The sequence below is a fragment of the Artemia franciscana genome, chromosome 2 (genome assembly GCF_032884065.1).
Source record: "Artemia franciscana chromosome 2, ASM3288406v1, whole genome shotgun sequence".
NCBI classification, from domain to species: domain Eukaryota; kingdom Metazoa; phylum Arthropoda; class Branchiopoda; order Anostraca; family Artemiidae; genus Artemia; species Artemia franciscana.
Genome location: NC_088864.1, coordinates 981,840 through 1,002,605, shown reverse-complemented (window position 1 = coordinate 1,002,605; position 20,766 = coordinate 981,840). Strand labels below are relative to the sequence as shown.

Below are 20,766 nucleotides of genomic sequence, written 5' to 3'. Positions count from 1 at the left end.
GTACATTTATTGGGGACAAGAGGAGGTGCTATTGAAGTAGGTGCTATTCAAGCGGCAGTGAAGAAAAGCAACTATTTAACAAGCACGCTACTTGGTGAATTTAAAAACATTACGCAATACATTATGAACAATAAACACAAATTAATCAATCATAAATATAAGTGCTGGTACTTGACTTTTGCAAAATTGTCAGCAGTGAGCTGCTATAGACAATAGAAGTATATCACAAACAAGCTCCCGGGTGAGCGAAGGGAAATGTCGTGTGCACTCGGCTTTTTTTCAGTCACATTCACCACTAATGCTGCACTAATATCCCCCATCCACTTCCCCAAACCCCCACTCCCAGCACAGGATGCTCAATCTCATAATTGAACCAAGCTCTATTCTAATATCCACGGGTATTGTGCTATTCATTTGCTATTAATTTTGAATAGATTTTGACTGAAGATTTAACTTGTTGTACTGAAGTTTAAATATACGTGAATTATTTAAGCATTATTTATCATTTTTTATAAAATTGATTTGTTTTTGTGTTAGTCGATTTATATTAATGAACTAGCTGGGTCACGGCGGCTTCGCCGGCGGGCCCCAGCATGGCACGCGGCCGGCTTCTATATATGGATTCTCATTGTCCCTTGTGTTCTAACCACAGACAGTGCTGGATCCCGTCGGCTTTCCCACCGGGCCCCGCGGGCCCCAGTACGGCACGCAGCAGGCTTCTATGGATTCTCATTGTCCCTTGTGTACTAACCACAAACAGTGCTGGATCCCGGCGGCTTTCCCACCGGGCCCCGCGGGCCCCAGCACGGCACGCGGCAGGCTTCTACATATGGATTATCATTGTCCCTTGTGTTCTGGGTCCCGGCAACGCTATGTCATTTTTGGATTGAATTGATGACGTAAATTGGACATTCCTAATCTGGCCCTTTCTCTCTGAGCGGTAAGCCTGGTTTTGCGTTGCTCTGGTGTTCCCTTTTTGGTGACATTGTAGGATAATTATACACGCATTGCTTTTGTAATATAGCGACACGCCTTCTTTTTTTACTATCTCTATTAGCCACAAGCCTGGTTTCGCGTTGCGAACGTGACGTCGTTTATAGATTTTTTTCTTTTTTTTAACAGTTTTTTCTTTTTTTTTATTTTTGTTTATTTTTTTATTTTATTTTTTTATTATTTTGACGTCATATTTTTTTTTCTCTTTTTTCTTTTTTTAGTTTCTTTTTAATTCTTTTAAGTTTTTTTTTAGTTAGTTTTTTTAATATATTGACGTCACACTTAGTGACAGACAGACAGTGTAATAATAAAGATAATGTAACGGTCAGAAGACACTGCATTTTTATATATACAGAAGATAGCATTGATATCAAAAGACCCCATAAAGCCGAAACAAAAATCATATGCAGCGCGATAGCGCTGTCTAAGTAAAGATACTAAGTAAAGAAAGTCTAAGTAAAGATACTAAGTAAAGATACTAAGTAAAGAAAGTCAAAGTATCACCATAGATTAGAGACATTATATAGTGGTATATTCCCCACAATTAATTAGCGACCATATTTCAAATTTGAAAGTATTTGAAAAAGTCAACGTTAAAATTAGAATTATTAACTTATCTGTTAGGCATTATTTGACAAATAATATCCAGAAAACCTGAACAATTCTTGGCATCATTACAGCAGAAACCATACATTAATTAAAAAATTCCCAGGGGTGCCAATTGGAAGGAATAATTGAATGTTAGAGTTTGAAAATTACCTTCCCCTTTGTAAATTTCTTAAAGAAAAATGAATTCTATAAAAATTACGGAAAAGTTTATCTAGTGTAAATCAGGGTATAGGGGGTACGTATTTCCGGAGGGGGGTTGCTCTGTGTGTCGTTTTTATGTCTATAATTCCCTTCACAAGCAAAGCTCAGTTTCCTAGCGCTGCATGATAAAACTATTAACAACAGAAAAAGAGAATGGGCTGGTACCGCTTATACATGCACACAATGTTTCTAAATTGTGAGAAAAGAATTTTGTTTATTAATATTCTATTCTCAGCAGACATTTCGTACAGCTTGCTAATGCAGGGATAAATATCTCACAAGCAACGCTGGTATTGTGTGAAATGCGACTAATAACAATAACAATTCTCAGTAGATTTACGTCAATTCCTTTCTTGGAGCTGGTTAAAAGAAATATGGAGAAAAGGGAAAAAAGGGAGAAGCCGGCTCAGTATTGTACTTAGAGGCTGTCCTGCATTTGTCGGTTAGTATGTGAATCCAAAACGTAAGGGATAGGACGTTATCAGCGCCTGTTAGGCATTTCAATGACATAAACGAGAATCGGAATTCAATTAAATACTGGAATTAAAATTAACGCAATTGAATAATTCCTGGAGCAGATCCCCTTCTGCCAAATTTCATGACCAAACTACAAACGATTTGATCTATGTGGTTATAGTACGAATATTATTATAAAAAACAGTAAGCCTTATCAATGATTCCTTTTAATTCAGGAAATTATATCCACTGTATATTTACCTTCTTATTTTTCAATGGTCCAATTTATGTCTTATTTGCAGATATTTGAAGTGTGTTTAACCATTTTAAGTGTAATAACCCACTGTTTGTCTCGTTTTTTGTATGTTAAAAGCAAGCTTGGATGAATTAAATTAATTATTTATTAAATGTATTAAATAATTATTAAATTAATTAATTATAACTAATTATTAATATAATTAATATATTAATTAATTAATAATTTAATAATTATTAAAAAATATTAAATAATTAATCAATTAAAAATAAACAGCTGCTCTAGGTAAAGAGAAAATTTGATACTTGAAACAAACAACAGTTTTATAGCTACATAATAAACTATAGTTTTTTCTAAACTATTGGGGGGGGGAGGGCGGAAGCCAATGAAGGTTAGGCTACTGTCTCTGGGACTTCTCACAAAAAGTCCTCCAGCCCCAGAGGCATATCAATCAGCTTTCCCAGGTATTCCGTTAAAAAGGCTATGCTTAATTTTGGAACCAATTTCAAGTGGGGCGGGGATCCGGGGTCAGAGAGGGCTGTTGACCACATTTTGGTCGGTTGTGTTGAATAGAGCTTGGGTTAAAATTGCGCCTGAGAGTTCGTAAAATAGGCCATCATTAAAGATTGATCATGAAGGTAACATGTTCAATAACTCAAGTAATTTTTTTCATTTTAACTAGAATGGTTTTGTTTCCAATGAATATTGTTTACCACAATCTTTTAGGGAAGCTATAAAAATGATTAAAGTCACCCACAAGGATTGAGATTAGAATAAAGAGACAGGAGACACTTTTATAGGGTTATTTATAACAGATTTAAATGAGAAAAATCCTGTAAAGATTCAGAATCGACAAAAATTCAGATTACAATGAAGGATCAAATAGGTGGATACAATCAAAGCTCTGGTCATCCTTTTACTCTCATTGCAAAAAGGTGGCGACGCCTCTTGGTTTTCGATGGTTTTCTTTTACACTTTTTCAAACATCTATTGGATACTTTGATTATCTGGGTTTTGATAAGCTCGTTAGTTTGTGTACTTCGCGTATCACTTTTTTCATCTAGTTTGATTAATCAGTGTGCATATCAATTACTAGGGGACAATCTAGCAATCACCTTCTACACTACTTTACCGGCGAACAAAAAGCCCAAGGAGCCGTTTCTAAATGAGAATACTATTAACGCTTTCCTATTTCTTCTAATGGATCTCCTGCAGATTGAGATCCCATAGTCACGGGCTCCTCGATTAAATATAATTCTCATACGGTATAAAGCTCCACAAAGAAATTGTCCACTCCAAAAACCTTGCTGCACCTTTCCTCAACCTACGTCCTGCATAAGATTTGTTGGCAAAACCTTGCTGCACCCTTCCTCAACCTAAGTCCTGCATAAGATTTGTTGGCAAAACCTTGCTGCACCCTTCCTCAACCTAAGTCCTGCACAAGATTTGTTGGCAAAACCTTGCTGCACCCTTCCTCCCTAAGTCCTGCATAAGATTTGTTGGCAAAACTTTGCTGCATCCTTCCTCAACCTAAATCCTGCATAAGATTTGTTGGCAAAACCTTACTGCACCCTTCCTCAACCTGAGTCCTGCATAAGATTTTTTGACAAAACCTTGCTGCATCCTTCCTCAACCTAAGTCCTGCATAAGATTTGTTGGCAAAACCTTGCTACACCCTTCCTCAACCTAAGTCCTGCATAAGATTTGTTGGCAAAACTTTGCTGCATCCTTCCTATACCTACGTCCTGCACAAGATTTGTTGGCAAAACCTTACTGCACCCTTCCTCAACCTAAGTCCTGCATAAGATTTGTTGGCAAAACCTTGCTGCACCCTTCCTCAACCTAAGTCCTGCATAAGATTTGTTGGCAAAACCTTGCTGCACCCTTCCTCAACCTAAGTCCTGCATAAGATTTGTTGGCAAAACCTTGCTGCACCCTTCCTCAACCTAAGTCCTGCATAAGATTTGTTGGCAAAACCTTGCTGCACCCTTCCTCAACCTAAGTCCTGCATAAGATTTGTTGGCAAAACCTTGCTACACCCTTCCTCAACCTAAGTCCTGCATAAGATTTGTTGGCAAAACTTTGCTGCACCCTTCCTATACCTAAGTCCTGCACAAGATTTGTTGGCAAAACCTTGCTGCACCCTTCCTCAACCTAAGTCCTGCATAAGATTTGTTGGCAAAACCTTGCTGCATCCTTCCTCAACCTAAGTCCTGCATAAGATTTGTTGGCAAAACCTTGCTGCACCCTTCCTCAACCTAAGTCCTGCATAAGATTTGTTGACAAAACTTTGCTGCACCCTTCCTCAACATAAGTCCTGCATAAGATTTGTTGGCAAATACTGCACTAAGCTGGGTAACCAAAACTTATTGTACCATTCTAAAGGATCAAGAATAAATCTAGTTGAATTTGTTGCAGCATTGCTAAAGACCTACTGTTACCTCTAACAGTAAAATCTTGATGTAGAATCAATAGTAAGTAGTTAGTAAGTATGACGGCACTAAACCCTCAAGGTCCAAACCGGCGGTGCTAATCTCTGTTTCGTGGCCCTCCATTTACTCCGTTTCGTGATACTCTGATGGATAGTTGTAAATTATTCAGAACACACCCAAAAAGTGAGGTTAAGTTAATTCTAATGAAATATACGAAATATTACGAAAAATCTAATACTTTATTAACAAAATTCTGGGAACTTCAGCAGAAAACTATGGAAAGCAGGGGGCCCAGAACGCATTATATTGAATATCTAACCTAATCCAACCCCTAATCACCTCTATATACTAAATATTTAATTAAAATATACCTACATCGTAGTTTTTCTCACTCAAAATAAGCAAATCATAACCGATTGCAAAGAGACAAACCGGTTATGTCAGATCTTACAGAGCGAAATTCTTGAGTGTGTTCTGACTAATTAACAAGCACCCTCCGATGTAACATCAATGACTGTCTTTTACACGTAAATTAACTCGCCTCGCTTTGAGCCAAGTTACACCGACAAACATTATTGCACACAACTTGCTGTGATTACTACGTGCTGGTACAAACTCAGCTTTTTTCAGCATTGCACAACCGTCTGGTATGGTTTTTCCCAGGGAATCATGTCATCAAAACTCTTTACTGATTTATACATGAAAAGATACGACAAATACATAAAACTTAGAAATTAAACTAGGAGTGAACTAGTTCTTCTCCTAATTAATACACAGAGAATAGATGATATACCTGAATTACTTTCATCTGAGACTTCATCTGAACTTGTACGAACTTGAGAGCTGATACGCGATAAAGTTTGTTCCAAGAAACCCGTAGCAGCCAGAATCAGACCAAAGAAAGGAGGAGACGGTCTCAAAGGTCTTGACAAATACTCAGGGTGATATTGAGTCGCAACAAAATATGGATGCTCTGACCTCGGTAGCTCAATTATCTCCATTCTCTTCCCAGTTTCGTCTTTTCCTAACATTAGATAAATATTTTTAGAGAATAGAATAACGCTAGTAATTAGAAACATAACGAGTAGGTTCCATATGTGTTTAGGCAGAAGTTTCCCTATCGTTTGTACTTTGTGTTTGTTTGATATTGAAAGGCAGTATAGTCTTCGTCGCTATTTTCGTCTAGCCTATAGGGAACAGTTGACCTATGATATCTTTTATTTTATTAGTTTAGTTAAAAAATGCTAATATTATCAATCAAATTTTTTTTAGAAACATGTCGAAATGAAAATCTTATTCCCAAGCCTTTAAGATATAAATTAAATTTAAATACCCTGAAAGATAATTAAGATTAGACAGAGTTAAACCCTCTTGTATATAAGGAACTGTGATTTTTTGTTGTTTTTTTGGTTGAAATATATCTTATCATCTATTATATATCTCATACTAGCTGTTGGGGTGGCGCTTCGCGGCACCCCAACACCTAGTTGGTAGGGGCGCTTTGCCCCCCCAAGCCCCCCCGCGCGCGTAAGTCGTTATGCACCATATTAGTTACGCGCCATTGTAGTTGTGTCCCTGTGTCCCACCTGTGAATATAGATAGATATATATATGTTTTTAACTACGTAAAACTTGCGAATATACAACATTCTTCGATGTCCCATTGTCTGTGCATATAAATAGATTGTCAGGTTTACCGACTCTTGAACATGCAACATATAATTGTCCATGGGGAAAACAATCCGTATTCAGATCTATACCTCATTATTCTAATGATTGCCCTTGAGCTTTGTTGATGGTGATTGCTAATCGAACATTCCCTGTGTCCCCGTCGTCATTTATATATCCCCCCTGTGCCCCCCGATGTCCCCGTTGTAGTTGTGTCCCTGTATCCCGGTCGTCATTTATATTCCCTGTGTCCTGGTCGTTATTTGTGTCCCGGTGTCCCAGTCTGTAATTTCTCTTTGAGTGTCCCGTTCGTCATTTATATTCCCTGCTTCCCGGTCGTCATTTGTGTCCCGGTGTCCCGGTCTGTAATTTCGTCAGTCGACAAACAACTTCATGACGGAATAATGCTCAATCCTCATAATGACGTCAGTCGACAAACATGACATCAGTCGACACACAAACATGACGTCAGTCAACAAACATATAAGTTATTTATATATATATATATATATATATATATATATATATATATATATATATATATATATATATATAGATATAGTTTCTTTTTTAGTTTTTATTTTTTTTTTAGTTTTGCAGCTTTTTTATTTTTTTTAGCTTTTTTTTTCTTTTTAGTTTTTTACCTTTTATGGCACTAGGTATATAGCAATCGCAAATTCTGTCGGTCTGTCGGTCTGTCGGTCAATGTTCATTCTAACATTGACAGTTGGAAAAATCTTCACGTGCCAAGCATACTAAAGCTCAACAATTAATAATAAACCTCAAATTTTAAGTATCTGTTTTGGTTTTCGAATTACTTTAATCTATCGTCAAAATATTTTAAAATATTTATGCAATTCCCAGTTTTTACATTTTTAGTTTCAGTTTTCTTCTTCTTCTTTATTTTTCAGACGTAAATACATATCGCCGAACCTTTGTTTTTTAACTAAAATCTGGTAGGCATTGATGACCTTATCCAAGTCAAAATCCCAAACCCAATCATCATCGCTATCATTTCCAGTTTTGATACGTTTTGACTCTCGCTAAAAGGGTTGATCTTCATCTAACTGCGCGGTTTTGCGTTCTTTAGCCGCAAGCCTTTTGGCATTAACTCTTTGAGCAGCTTCCTCGGCTATTTCTTCTGCCATTGTAGGATTTGGTAACATTCTATCTTTTTCAATGTTTTTCGATTTGTTAATGTTTATTCTAACATTGACAGTTGGAAAAATATTCACGTGCCAAACTTGCTAAAGTTCAACAATTTATAATAAACCTTAAAATTTTAAGTATCTGTTTTAAGGTTTTAGAATTACATACAGACCGGGACACCGGGACACAAATGACGACCGGGACACCGGGACACAAATGACGACCGGGACATCGGGACACAAATGACGACCGGGACACCGGGACACAAGGAATATATATGACGCCCGGGACCCTCAAAGAGAAATCACAGACTGGAACACCGGGACACAAATGAAGCCGGGACACAGGGAATATAAATGACGACCGGGACACAGGGACACAACTACAACGGGGACGTCGGGGGGCACAGGGGGATATATAAATGACGACGGCGACACAGGGAATCGTCGATTAGCAATCACCATCAACAAAGCTCAAGGGCAATCATTAGAATCATGAGGTATAGATCTGAATACGGATTGTTTTCCCATGGACCATTATATGTTGCATGTTCAAGAGTCGGTAAACCTGACAATCTATTTATATGCACATACAATGGGACAACAAAGAATGTTGTATATTCGCAACTTTTACGTATTTAAAAACATATATATATATATATATATATATACTAGCTGTTGGGGTGGCGCTTCGCGCCACCCCAACACCTAGTTGGTGGGGCGCTTCGCGCCCCCCCAAGCCCCCCCGCGCGCGTAAGTCGTTACGCGCCATATTAGTTACGCGCCATTGTAGTTGTGTCCCTGTGTCCCACCTGTGAATATAGATAGATTTATATATGTGTTTCAAACTACGTAAAAATTGCGAATATACAACATTTTTGGCTTTCCCACTACTGGGAGCTTTCCGTTTCCAATTGCCAGCAATTGATCTGAAAATGTTTGACCAGAGTCATCGTTTTGCAATCGGACACGCATATTTGTAGTTAATTTTAATATTTTTACGTGTGCCCATAAATTAGAATTTTTCAGGCAAGCATTCATTTCGTCTGCAGGAGTTAAACTACGTAAAAATTGCGAATATACAACATTCTTGGCTTTCCCATTGTCTGTGCATATACAAAGCCGTATGCACTAATAATGACGTCATATGCAAACGCTCTTTTTACAAACAAACAAACATGCATACACACAACTCGTTTTTATATAGATAGATAGATAGGTAGATACAATACAAATTAACTGCGTAAAACTTGCGAATATACAACATTTTTCGCTGTCCAATTGTCGCTGCATATAAATAGATTGTCAGGTTTACCGACCCTCGAACATGCAACGCACAATTGTCCATGGGAAAAACAATCAGTATTAAGATCTATACCACATTTTTCTAATGATTGACCTTGAGCTTTGTTAATGGTGATTGCAAATGCTAATCGAATTGGGAATTGCAATCTTTTAAATTGAAAAGGCAGATCCGTTGGAATCATGGGAATGCGAGGAATAAGAACAGCCTCACCCTCAAAAGGCCCTGTCAAGATTGTGGCCTCTATTAGGTTTTCCATTGTTTTTTTTACGGCAAGTCGCGTGCCATTGCAAAGCTTTGGTGGGTTGATATTTCTTAAAAGTATTATTGGTACGCCTATTTTTAGTTGTAGCACGTGTGGTGGAAACCCTGAAAGATCTATGGAATTTAAAAATTCAGATGGATAACTAACCGCTTCATTTGGTTCCAAAACTGTGTCGACTGACTTGTAAAGGACTGCCTGGTCTCGAATCTTGGTCAAAACAATATTTTTGATTTCGCGGACGTCTATATTTTTGGGTGCGAGAATCGTTCTTTCACTTAGCCATTTATTATTTTTATAATTTTTTAGAATATTCGGAAATACTTTTTCAATCAATTAATTTTTGGACGTCACTAAATTACAGAAATCAGCAGGTAGTTGTATACGTCCTGAAATTGAGTCTATCGTATCATAAATGTCTTTTTGTTCCGACGTTAACTTGGAAATGTTATTTTGTACATACGGCAATAGATCATTCGTACTGTAACTTTTTTCACGATCCAATTCTACACATGTCGAAACAGCAGCGATACGGTTAGGTGAAGGCATTCCCAAATCCTGAAGAGGTTTGTTTGCCATACGTACGCACAAATCTTCTATAATAACTAAAGTGTAGTTATAAATTTCTGATGTAAAATCAAAAGTCATATCTGACGTCTCTAACTGTTTTCGATGGAGTATATCTTCGGACATTTTTGACTTATATTTTTCCCATAACTCTGTAGGAGCTGATGGAGAGCAAGTTGTTAAAATGATGCCAAACAATGCACGAATTTGACTTGGGGTTGACGTTTCGCACTAATGGGGAATATGGAACAACCCACTGGTTATCTACTTCGATGGTGGTACCGTTGCCATTGTAGGTTCTTCAGTCATTTTACAATTAGAAATTTCTCTTTCAACGGTCTTCTTACAATTAAAAATTTGTCTTTGAACGATATTCTTAAATACCTGTGTCCTGGTCGTCATATATATTCCCTGTGTCCCGGCCGTCATTTGTGTCCCGGTATCCCAGTCTGTAATTTCTCTTTGAGTGTCCCGGTCGTTATTTATATTCCCTCTGTCCCGGTCGTCATTTGTGTCCCGGTCTGTAATTTCTCTTTGAGTGTTTTTTCTTTTTAGTATTTTTTAGTTTTTTACATTTTTTCTTTTTTTAGTTTTTTACATTTTTTCTTTTTTCAGTTTTCTTTTTCTTCTTTATTTTTCAGCTTCACTATGAAATACATATCGCCGAACCTTTGTTTTTTTAACTAAAATCTGGTAGGCATTGATGACCTTATCCGAGTCAAAATCCCAAACCCAATCATCATCGCTATCATTTTCAGTTTTGATATGTTTTGACTCTCGCTGTCCAAGTGGATCTTCATCTAACTGCGCGGTTTTGCGTTCTTTAGCCTCAAGCCTGTTTCCTTGCTGTTCTTTTGATTCCTCGGCACGCTTTCTTTTCTGACTTTCTCTATCAGCAGCAAGTTTTTTGGCATAGACTCTTTGAGCATCTTCATCGGCTTTTGCCATTGTAAGTTCATCAGTCATTTTAAACTTAAACATTAATAGATTTCTACGTGAACATATATGTCTTAAATATCTTTAATGACGTCACCGTCATAGCAAAAATGACGACAACTAACTTCATGACGTCAGCTGACACAGAAACATGACGTCACCTGATCCACAGACAGACAGACAGACAACTTATTTTTATATATAGATATATATATATATATATATATATATATATATATATATATATATATATATATATATATATATATATATATATCTTTCTATATATAAAAATAAGTTGTCTGTCTGTGGATCTGTGGATCAGGTGACGTCATGTTTCTGTGTCGGCTGACGTCATGAAATTAGTTGTCAGGTGACGTCATGTTTCTGTGTCGGCTGACGTCATGAAATTAGTTGTCGTCATTTTTGCTTTGACGGTGACGTCATTCAAATTATATAAGACATATGTTCACGTAGAAATCTATTAATGTTTAAGTTTACAACGACTGATGAAGATGCTCAAAGAGTCTATGCCAAAAAACTTGCTGCTGATAGTTCCTCGGCACGCTTTCTTTTCTGACTTTCTCTATCAGCAGCAAGTTTTTTGGCATAGACTCTTTGAGCATCTTCATCAGTCATTGTAAACTTAAACATTAATAGATTTCTACGTGAACATATGTCTTATATAACTTGAATGACGTCACCGTCAAAGCAAAATGACGGCAACTAATTTCATGACTTAATTTCAGAACTTAATTTCTGTGTTGACTGACGTCATGAAATCAGTTGTCGTCATTTTTGTTATGACGATGCTTAGTATATTGTAAAACACATTAATTTGGTTAATAATATACCATTTAAAACACCAAAATGAACATGCTGGAGTAGTCACTCGGTGAGAGAGGGTGTCAGAACGGAGAATGAAGGTCCCAGGTTCAAATCCTGGTTAAGGCTAAAAAAGGTAAAAATCTAAAAACTAAAAAAAAAACTGAAAAAACTAAAAAAGGCAAAAACTACAAAAAAAACTAAAAACTAATAAAAAAAAATTAAGAATAAAAATAAAAAAAAATAAAAAAGATAAAAACTAAAAAAAAAAAAAGTAAAAAGAAAAAACGAAAAAAAACTAAAAAAGCTAAAAAAAAGGTAAAAACCAATAAAAAACTGAAAAGAAAAAAAGGAATAAAACTAAAAAAATTTTCATCTAAAACACTAAAAAAAACTAAAAAAGGTAAAAACTAAAAGAACTAAAAAGAAAAAAAAAACTAAAAAAAGGAAAAAAAAACTGAAAAATAAAGGAGAAAAAGAAAACTAAAAAAATATAAATAAAAATAAAAAAACTAAAAAGATAAAAACTTCAAAAAAAACTAAAAAGAAAAAAGAAAAAAACTAAAAAACCTAAAAAAAGGTCAAAACCAATAAAAAAAAACTAAAAGGAAAAAAAGGGAAAAAATTAAAAATTTATTTCATCATATACCAATTCAAAAACGAATGTATACCGGGATGACGACCGGGACACAGGGAATATAAATGACACAACTACAACGGGGACGCCGGGGGGCACAGGGGGATATAAATGACGACCGGGACACCGGGACACAAGGAATATAAATGACGCCCGGGACACTCAAAGAGAAATCAGAGACTGGGACACCGGGACACAAATGACGACCGGGACACAGGGAATATAAATGACGACCGGGACACAGGGACATAACTACAAAGGGGACGCCGGGGAGCACAGGGGGATATATAAATGACGATGGCGACTCAGGGAATGGTCGATTAGCAATCACCATCAACAAAGCTCAAGGGCAATCATTAGAATCATGAGGTATAGATCTGAATACGGATTGTTTTCCCATTGACCATTATATGTTGCATGTTCAAGAGTCGGTAAACCTGACAATCTATTTATATGCACAGACAATGGGACAGCAAAGAATGTTGTATATTCGCAAGTTTTACGTAGTTAAAAACATATATATATATATATATATATATATATATCTATCTATATTCACAGGTGGGACATAGGGACACAACTACAATGGCGCGTAACTAATAAGGCGCGTAACGACTTACGCGCGCGGGGGGGCTTGGGGGGGGGGCGCGAAGCACCCCCACCAACTAGGTGTTGGGGTGGCGCGAAGCGCCACCCCAACAGCTAGTATATATATATATCTATATTCACAGGTCGGACATAGGGACACAACTACAATGGCGCGTAGCTAATATGGCGCGTAACGACTTACGCACGCGGGGGGGCTTTGGGGGTTTTGGGGCGCGAAGCGCCCCCACCAACTAGGTGTTGGGGTGGCACTTCGTGCCACCCAAACAGCTAATTTTTATATATATAGAAGATTGCTTTTTAAGTCAATCTGTATACAAATCTGTGTACAGGCCAAGGCACATAAACAAGAATTTTAAAAAAGGAGAAAAGCATTTAAAAAATAACTAATGAAATAAAAAATACTGAATAAAAATTTGATCGATAAGTTTTTTTTTGCCATTCTTGGATTGTAAACAGTCACGCCCATAGCTTCCATAGCTTTATCTGCGCTTTCAAATATAAAACAATATTTTAAAATATTCACCTCGTTCCCCATAGTTATATTTCTAACCAGAAATAAGTCTTTCTGGAAATGTATACTGTCGAAAATATTACTAAATAGAAGAAACAATGATCTGTGAATCGAATTTAAAACAATGTTAAAATAAATAAAAGTAAATCTGAAAAGAATCTAGAGAATAATCTGGAAGTTTATTATTTTGCGAATGACCCAAAAAGTTTTCTATTTTATTGTGAATAAATATGCTAGTTTTTATAAATATTAGCAATTTTTAGAGAATAGAATAATGCTAGTAATCAGAAACATATTGAGTAGGTTCCAGATACGTTTAGCAGACGTTTATGTTCACTTTCTGTGAATTTGTTGGTCCTTGAGGGGCATCCCCCTTTAACACCTTGCGTATGGAAACAATAATTTTCCCACAATAAATATTCAGCTATGTGTTTAGTATAGGTCTGAGTTTTCTTAAGCACATTTGAGAGTCATTTGTCAAATTGGCTTCGGAAATAAAAACTTTAACATGCAATAGCCAAAATGTTTCATGTTGTTGTTTCGTGTAACTCTACATTTTAGGAGATGCCATTATGGAAGCACAAATCTAGAAGTAGACTACGTGATAGAGATCTCCTAAAATAGTTTAAATAGCTATGGTTGCAGCAGTAGAACCTAGTAAATGACGTTTTACGGCCCATAGTAACCAAAAATTAAAAAATCCATTTGAATAAAACTGGGAAGATGGAAAAAGTTCCCCTTTCTAGCTGATTCATTTATTTTCATTTCATTTCTAGCTGATTCATTTCTTTTCTAGCTGTTCATTTCTAGCTGATTCATTTCATTTCATTTCTAGCATGGTTTTTCCCAGGAAATCATTTCATCAAAACTGACAAGATAGAAAATCTTGCCAGTTTTGATGGCAAGAATCAGAAATGGCCTTTTTGATCCAGAAATGGCAAGTATTATCTCAAATAGTCTTAATAGTAAATTTTCGGATCGAAACAAATACTTCACCATTGGAATCGCCATGGCCGAAAAACCATATACAGGAAACCTACAGACCCCTGGCTTAAACACCAAAGAAAATAAACTTTTCGCATGGGTAGCAATAATGAGTCCTTTTTTCCGACTTTTTTCTTGCCCCATTGCTAGCAGGGCACTGGAACATGAAAGAGACCTGTTTAAGGGCTCATTTGAAAGGGAATTTCTATATCTACGTGTTTTGTAAATACAAAATCATAATGCTAAAATTTATAGTAAAGAATAAACTCTAGCCCATAGCAACCAGAATATATTAAAATAAAATCTAATTGTCGACAAAAACTGAATCATTATATACAGATGATGCAACACGTGTACTTTTTGAAAATTGTTCCCCTGGGGCATGAGTTTCACTCTTTAGTATTCCAACTAAAAAAAATAAATAACAATCCAAAGGCATTTTCTTGTGTGTAATATATATAGAATCATAGATGCGGGTTCAATTCTAACCTTATCATCACTATTCATTTTCCAAATGTTATGAATTGTAAAACCTTTTTTCCAAATAGGCCTGAAAGTTTATATTATGAAGATTAAGTCCCTTAAACAAGGTATAAACGAGGATAAAGATTCTATGTTAGGACAAGAAAACAGACCAAGTGAATAGCCTTACTTACCTATGTAGTGTTATTAACAAGGACAGTGGGTGCAGAGAAGACGTAAAAATAAAATAGCCAAAGGATGTGGAGTGTTTGGCCAATCAAAAAAGTTCAGGAAAATAGAAAAATTATTCCTAGAACTAAGACATGGGTAATAGAAGCTACGGTAATGGCAGTGACCAAGCCAGTATTTGAATTATAAATACCTGAAAAGGGTAACAAAGGCATGCTAAATGTTTCCCGAGGAATTGTTTAAGGATAATTTTAGGTATTCGTAGTTGCACCGAAAACGTGGCCTTTTTATGGCTCTCCTATATACCCCTTCCTGGGGCTATAGATAAAACAAGCTTTGAATTCTAAACGCCTCAAAAGAGTGAACAAGGCGTGCTAAATGCTTCCCGAGGAATAGTTAAGGATAATTTTAGGTATTAGTAGCTGCACGGAAAATGTAGCCTCTCTATGGCCTTCCTATATACCCCTTCCTAGGGCTATAGATAAAACAAGAAGACAACAATTCGATTACATTTTATGAATGTATTTTGTTTTAAGAACTGCCTGCCAAAAATCGAACTTTAAAAAAATCCAGCTGACGCTAAACAGAAAGTATGAGGACCTCAATTGCGATTGGTAGTTCATAGGATATTATTGAAAGGAGGTAGTATATTCGTTGAATGGAGTAAACAACTAATACCTCAACAAAGAGGACGGGAATGAGACTACCAGTGAGTACGGGAGTTGCCCGCACTCTTAATATCAAATAGTACGTACAACTTGTGAGAGTGGAAACTGGCACTAGTATCAACAATACAAAGACCAATACCATCTAGCGTTTGATGTTTCTTGACCTTTTTCAGTGTAAGGTAAAATTAGTACGGATATACATATGTACGTAAGTACATAAGGTATAATTAGTCATAGTGTAACTGGCCAAAGTAGTATAGTAAAAAGTGTCTGATCTCAGTTTCCGAAAAAAAAAAAAAAAAAACACACTTACGAAGCTTGAGAAAAACGCCAAGAAACGCCAAACACTAGATGGTGTTTTATTTTATCGACACTAGCACCGGGTTAAACTATTATAAGTAGCCTATACTCTTTGGCACTGGACATAGTATGGCGGAGGTGAAGAAGCGTGTATAGGTGTGTTGGCGTCAGGTAGCTAGGTATTATGACGATTTATCAGTAGTAATAACAGCGATCGTCGATAAGTCTGAAGGAGAACGGCTTTTAAGTTAAAGTCTGAAAGTTATGATTAAATTTCTTTTAGTTCTGTAGTTTAGAAAGTCAGTTACTCAAACCTACCTTGGTAATACCCTAGTTAAAACCAAGATTAAAACAGATATCTGTAATAAGATGAGTATTGGTAAATAAGGCGCGCTTCTTCAACCTCCTCAGAAAAAAGAACCATGGAAGAGTTCTTCAAATCAGGAATAAAAAAAAATATCCATGGAAGAACCATGGAAGAGTTCTTCAAATCAGGAATAAAAAAAAATTATCTTCAGTAGTTACAAGATTTTTCGTCAGTAGTTACAAGAATTAACACATCTAACAGTAGTTACAACAATTGACACATCTTATTAAAGGTATCTGTTCTAATCTTGGTTGCAACTCGGGTATAACCAAGGTAGGTTTGAGTAGCTGACTTTCTGAACTACAGAAACAAAATAAACTGATAATCTTCTTAAATAGGGTTGTGAAGGATTAATATCAATTGCTGTAATTCGGACTTCATAGAAGTCTAAAACAGGCTAGAAAAATCTTAAAGTAGGCATTTGGATAATAAAATTATTGGAGTGAAAGTGATTCGTTAAGTTAAAAGATTCAATACGAAAATTGTTTCTATTGTGAATTATGTTATTCCAAATTCTTACGCTTGGAATAATAAATTGAAAATTGTTAGAATCTTCACTCCACTTTAATCCTGAATTTTACAGGTTAGATACACAGAAAAAACCATTGAAGAGTTCTTCAAATCAGGAATTAAAAAAAAACTTGTGCTTGAGTTTTTTCAGTAGTTACAAGAACTGGTAAAATTATAGCAAACCATATAACTGGCTTTCGTATAAAGTGAATATACCACTCGATGCCTTTTTTAATGCTATCTACGAATATAATAATCGCTTCTACCTCAAATTCAGATTTAAGCACTTTTTGAGCTCTTAAAAATGACCTAAATATGGGGTATAAAAAAGGCTAAAAACATTTTTCTCAAACTTTAAAACACTGATCTCAAACTTACTGTTTCAATATAAATCCATTTTTTTTTAACGTTATATAATCCACAAGCACTGATTTTCCAACATTAATTTGGATAAATTAATTTTACCAATGTTATGGCGTTTTTTTCTTTGCACTCAGAAAATTTAGTATTATTTTGTCAAAAACAGCGCGGAGGAGAACGTAGTATTATTTTGTCGGAAAAAGTGCTTAAATTTGAATTTGTGGCAGAAGCGGCTATTATATTCGTAAAGAACATAAAAAAAGGCATCAAGTGGGATGTTCGCTTTATTGGTAAGTTAGTTATATGAACTGGCATAATTTTTTGACAATTCGTCATTTTTAAGAGCTAAACAAAGTGCTTAAATATCAATTTAAGGTAGAAGCGATTATTATATCCGTAAAGAGCATAAAAAAAAGGCATCGAGTGGTATATTCACTTTATACGAAAGCCAGTTACATGGTTTGCTATAAATTTACCCAAGAACTAACAGGTCATAGCAAATTAAAAAAAAAAAAAATTAAACTCAACTCACCAACAAACATAAGGCCAGCATTTTCCAGCCGGTCAACATATTCAGGATTTACCTCGTAACGGTGTCTATGTCTTTCGTCAACATGGGCAACGTTGCCATACAGCTGTCCTAAAAAAAGCAAGCAATGAATTACATATAAAAATGAGAAATTGGTGGAACAGAAAGAAGAAATTTGGGAAAATCTTGCCCCTCAAAAACAAACTAAGAATAACATACAAAAGTTAAACTTTGGTCCAAGTTTGGACTATGGCTAAAAATCGGTCAGGACCAAGAAAACAGAATTATTTTGAGCAACTATTTAGACCAGCAAAATACTTAGAAAAAAATCTCCTTCACCACTCTGACTGAAAGACTATAACATAAACGGATTGGACCAGCAACCTCTGTGCAAGATAGTCAGATTGACATTGGCTAAATTCGCAAGTTTTGAAAAAAAAGACCGTCTTATTATAAGACAGGGGGGGGGGGGTCAAATACCCGTCTCGCTTGTAAGTATTATTTGTTGCGATTTAAAGAGCTGAATAGAAAAGAAAATGACTCAAAAGGAATGGCAGTTGAACGCCAAGTTGGGGAAATTCGACCTGAGGAGAGGACAGATCAGTAGCATTCAATTTGAGGTATTGTATACTTTCAGAAAGCAAGACTAGCAAGAAAGCAAGAAAGCAAGAAAGCAACTACCATCAAAAAGCGCAAAGGCTGCCCAGGAGATTTTTTCCATTTTTGAAAAACGAGACAAAATATCCCCAAGATGGCCAAACAAAATCCAACTTACTCAGAATCGAATTATCGGTTTGAAATATAGTACGTCGTTTCCCCAGTCGCATAGTGCCTCCCAAGTCACAACCAGTGTGTTCTGGCATGTCAATAATCACTCTGTCTACTCCTTCTGGGTCAATCTCAGCTGTGTTTGCATTTGTCAGTCCTAATTGGTTCCTTAAAGCGAAAAATTACTTAATATAGATAGCTTTTACATTTATAAATTGCTATGAAAAGAGGAGGAAAAATAAACTTGTAAAAAGTTGACTTAAAAACTTGGGTCACATTTGATGAAAGTTTTGATCATCTTTAAATGCCACTAACAATGTTCTTAAAAAAAAAAGAAAAAAGAAAGCTAACATACATATATACACAGACTAGTATACACATTCATACTACATAGATACATATACATATTACATAGACTAGTGTAATATGAATGTTAATTTTTCAATTATTTTCAAAATGATCATTGCTAAGAATAATGGCTGATCAAATATATTATTGGCGTCAGTTGGCTAGTGATATATTAAAGTTAAAACATGCAGCTTTATTCAAAGGATATATGACCAAGACTAGTCACATATCTGCAATAAAATTTGATCAGCCACTACTTTTAGCAATTAATGATGCTTATGAATTAATGTAGCAATTAATGTTGCTAATTCTTGTAATAACGTTATCAGATCCGTTGATACACCACTAGTATTGGTATTCACAGTTTTAACAAGAGCTAAGAGCTCATATGGCATTTGTGACGAGGCAAAAAGTGCTAAGAGCCAAGAGCTCATATGGTATGAGCTCTAACAAAATTCTAAGAATCAATAGATTGATTTAAAAGGAAAATCAGAGGCTTAATGCCGGTCAGGATTTAAAATAAGAGCTCCGAGTCACGATGTCTTTCTAGATATCAAAATTCATTAAGATCCGATCACCCACTCGTAAGTTATTCCTCTCCCTTTTTCTAATTTTTCCTCTCCCTTTAGCCCCCAAGATGGTCGAATCTGGGAAAACGACTTTATCAAGTCAATTTGTGCAGCTCCCTGACACACCTTCCAATTTTCATCGTCCTAGCACGTCCAGAAGCACCAAACTTGCCAAATCACTGAACCCCTCTTCCCAACTCCCCCAAAGAGAGCGAATCCAGTACGGTTACGTCAAGTACATATCAAGGACATTTGCTTATTCTATCCACCAAGCTTCATCCCGATTCCTCCACTCCAAGTATTTTCCAAGATTTCCCCCTCCAGCTCCCCCCAATGTCGAAAAAACTGGTCAGGATTTGAAATAAGAGCTCTGAGACATGAATTCCTTCTAAATATCAAATTTCATTAAGATCCGATCACCTATTCGTAAGATAAAAATGCCCCAATTTTCAGGTTTTCCAAGAATTCTGCTTTCCCCCTCCAGCTCCCCCCAATGTCACAGGATCTTGTCAGAATTTAAAATTAGAGCTTTAAAGCACAAGATCCTTCTAAATATCAAATTTCATTAAGATCTAGTCATCTTTTCGTAAGTTACAAATACCTCTCCCTTTAGCCCCCCAGATGGTCGAATCTGGGAAAACGACTTTATCAAGTCAAATTGTGCAGCTCCCTGACACGCCTACCAATTTTCATCGCCCTAGCACGTCCAGAAGCACCGAACTCGCCAAATCACTGAACCTTCCCCCCAACTCCCCCAAAGAGAGCGAATCCAGTACGATTCTGTCAATCACGTATCAAGGACATTTGTTTATTCTATCCACCAAGCTTCATCCCGATTCCTCCACTCCAAGTGTTTTTCCAAGATTTCCCCCTCCAACTCCCCCCAATGTCAAAAGATCTGGTCGGGATTTGAAATAAGAGCTCTGAGACATGAATTCCTTCTAAAAATTAAATTTCATTACGACCCGATCATCTATTCGTAAGATAAAAATACCCCAATTTTCATGTTTTCCAAGAATTCCGGTTTCCCCCTCCAACTCCCCCGAATGTCACAGGATCTGGTCGGAATTTGAAATTACAACTTTAAAGCAAAAGATCCTTCTAAATATCAAATTTCATTAAGATCTGGTCACCCTTTCGCAAGTTACAAATACCTCAATTTTCAAAATTACCCCCCCCCCCCCAATTCCACCAAAGAGAGCAGATCCAGTCCAGTTATGTCAGTCACGTATCTTAGACAGGTTTCTATTCTTCCCATCCAGTTTCATCCTGATCTCACCGCTTTAAGTATTTTCTAAGA

At 36.2% G+C, this 20,766-nt stretch overlaps 1 protein-coding gene across 2 annotated transcripts in view; it reads right to left on the bottom strand.

Moving 5' to 3' along the window:
• The window catches only part of LOC136035634 (CTP synthase 1-like), a 72,503-nt gene that overhangs the window by 5,395 nt on the left and 46,342 nt on the right, over positions 1-20,766 (bottom strand). For both annotated transcript variants that reach the window (XM_065717533.1, XM_065717543.1), the window contains exons 9-11: positions 18,557-18,717; positions 17,785-17,892; positions 5,741-5,971 (exon numbers count right to left, since the gene is read on the bottom strand). In XM_065717533.1, coding sequence (XP_065573605.1) covers positions 5,741-5,971; positions 17,785-17,892; positions 18,557-18,717 — 500 coding nt within the window. The remainder of the gene's footprint in view (positions 1-5,740; positions 5,972-17,784; positions 17,893-18,556; positions 18,718-20,766) is intronic.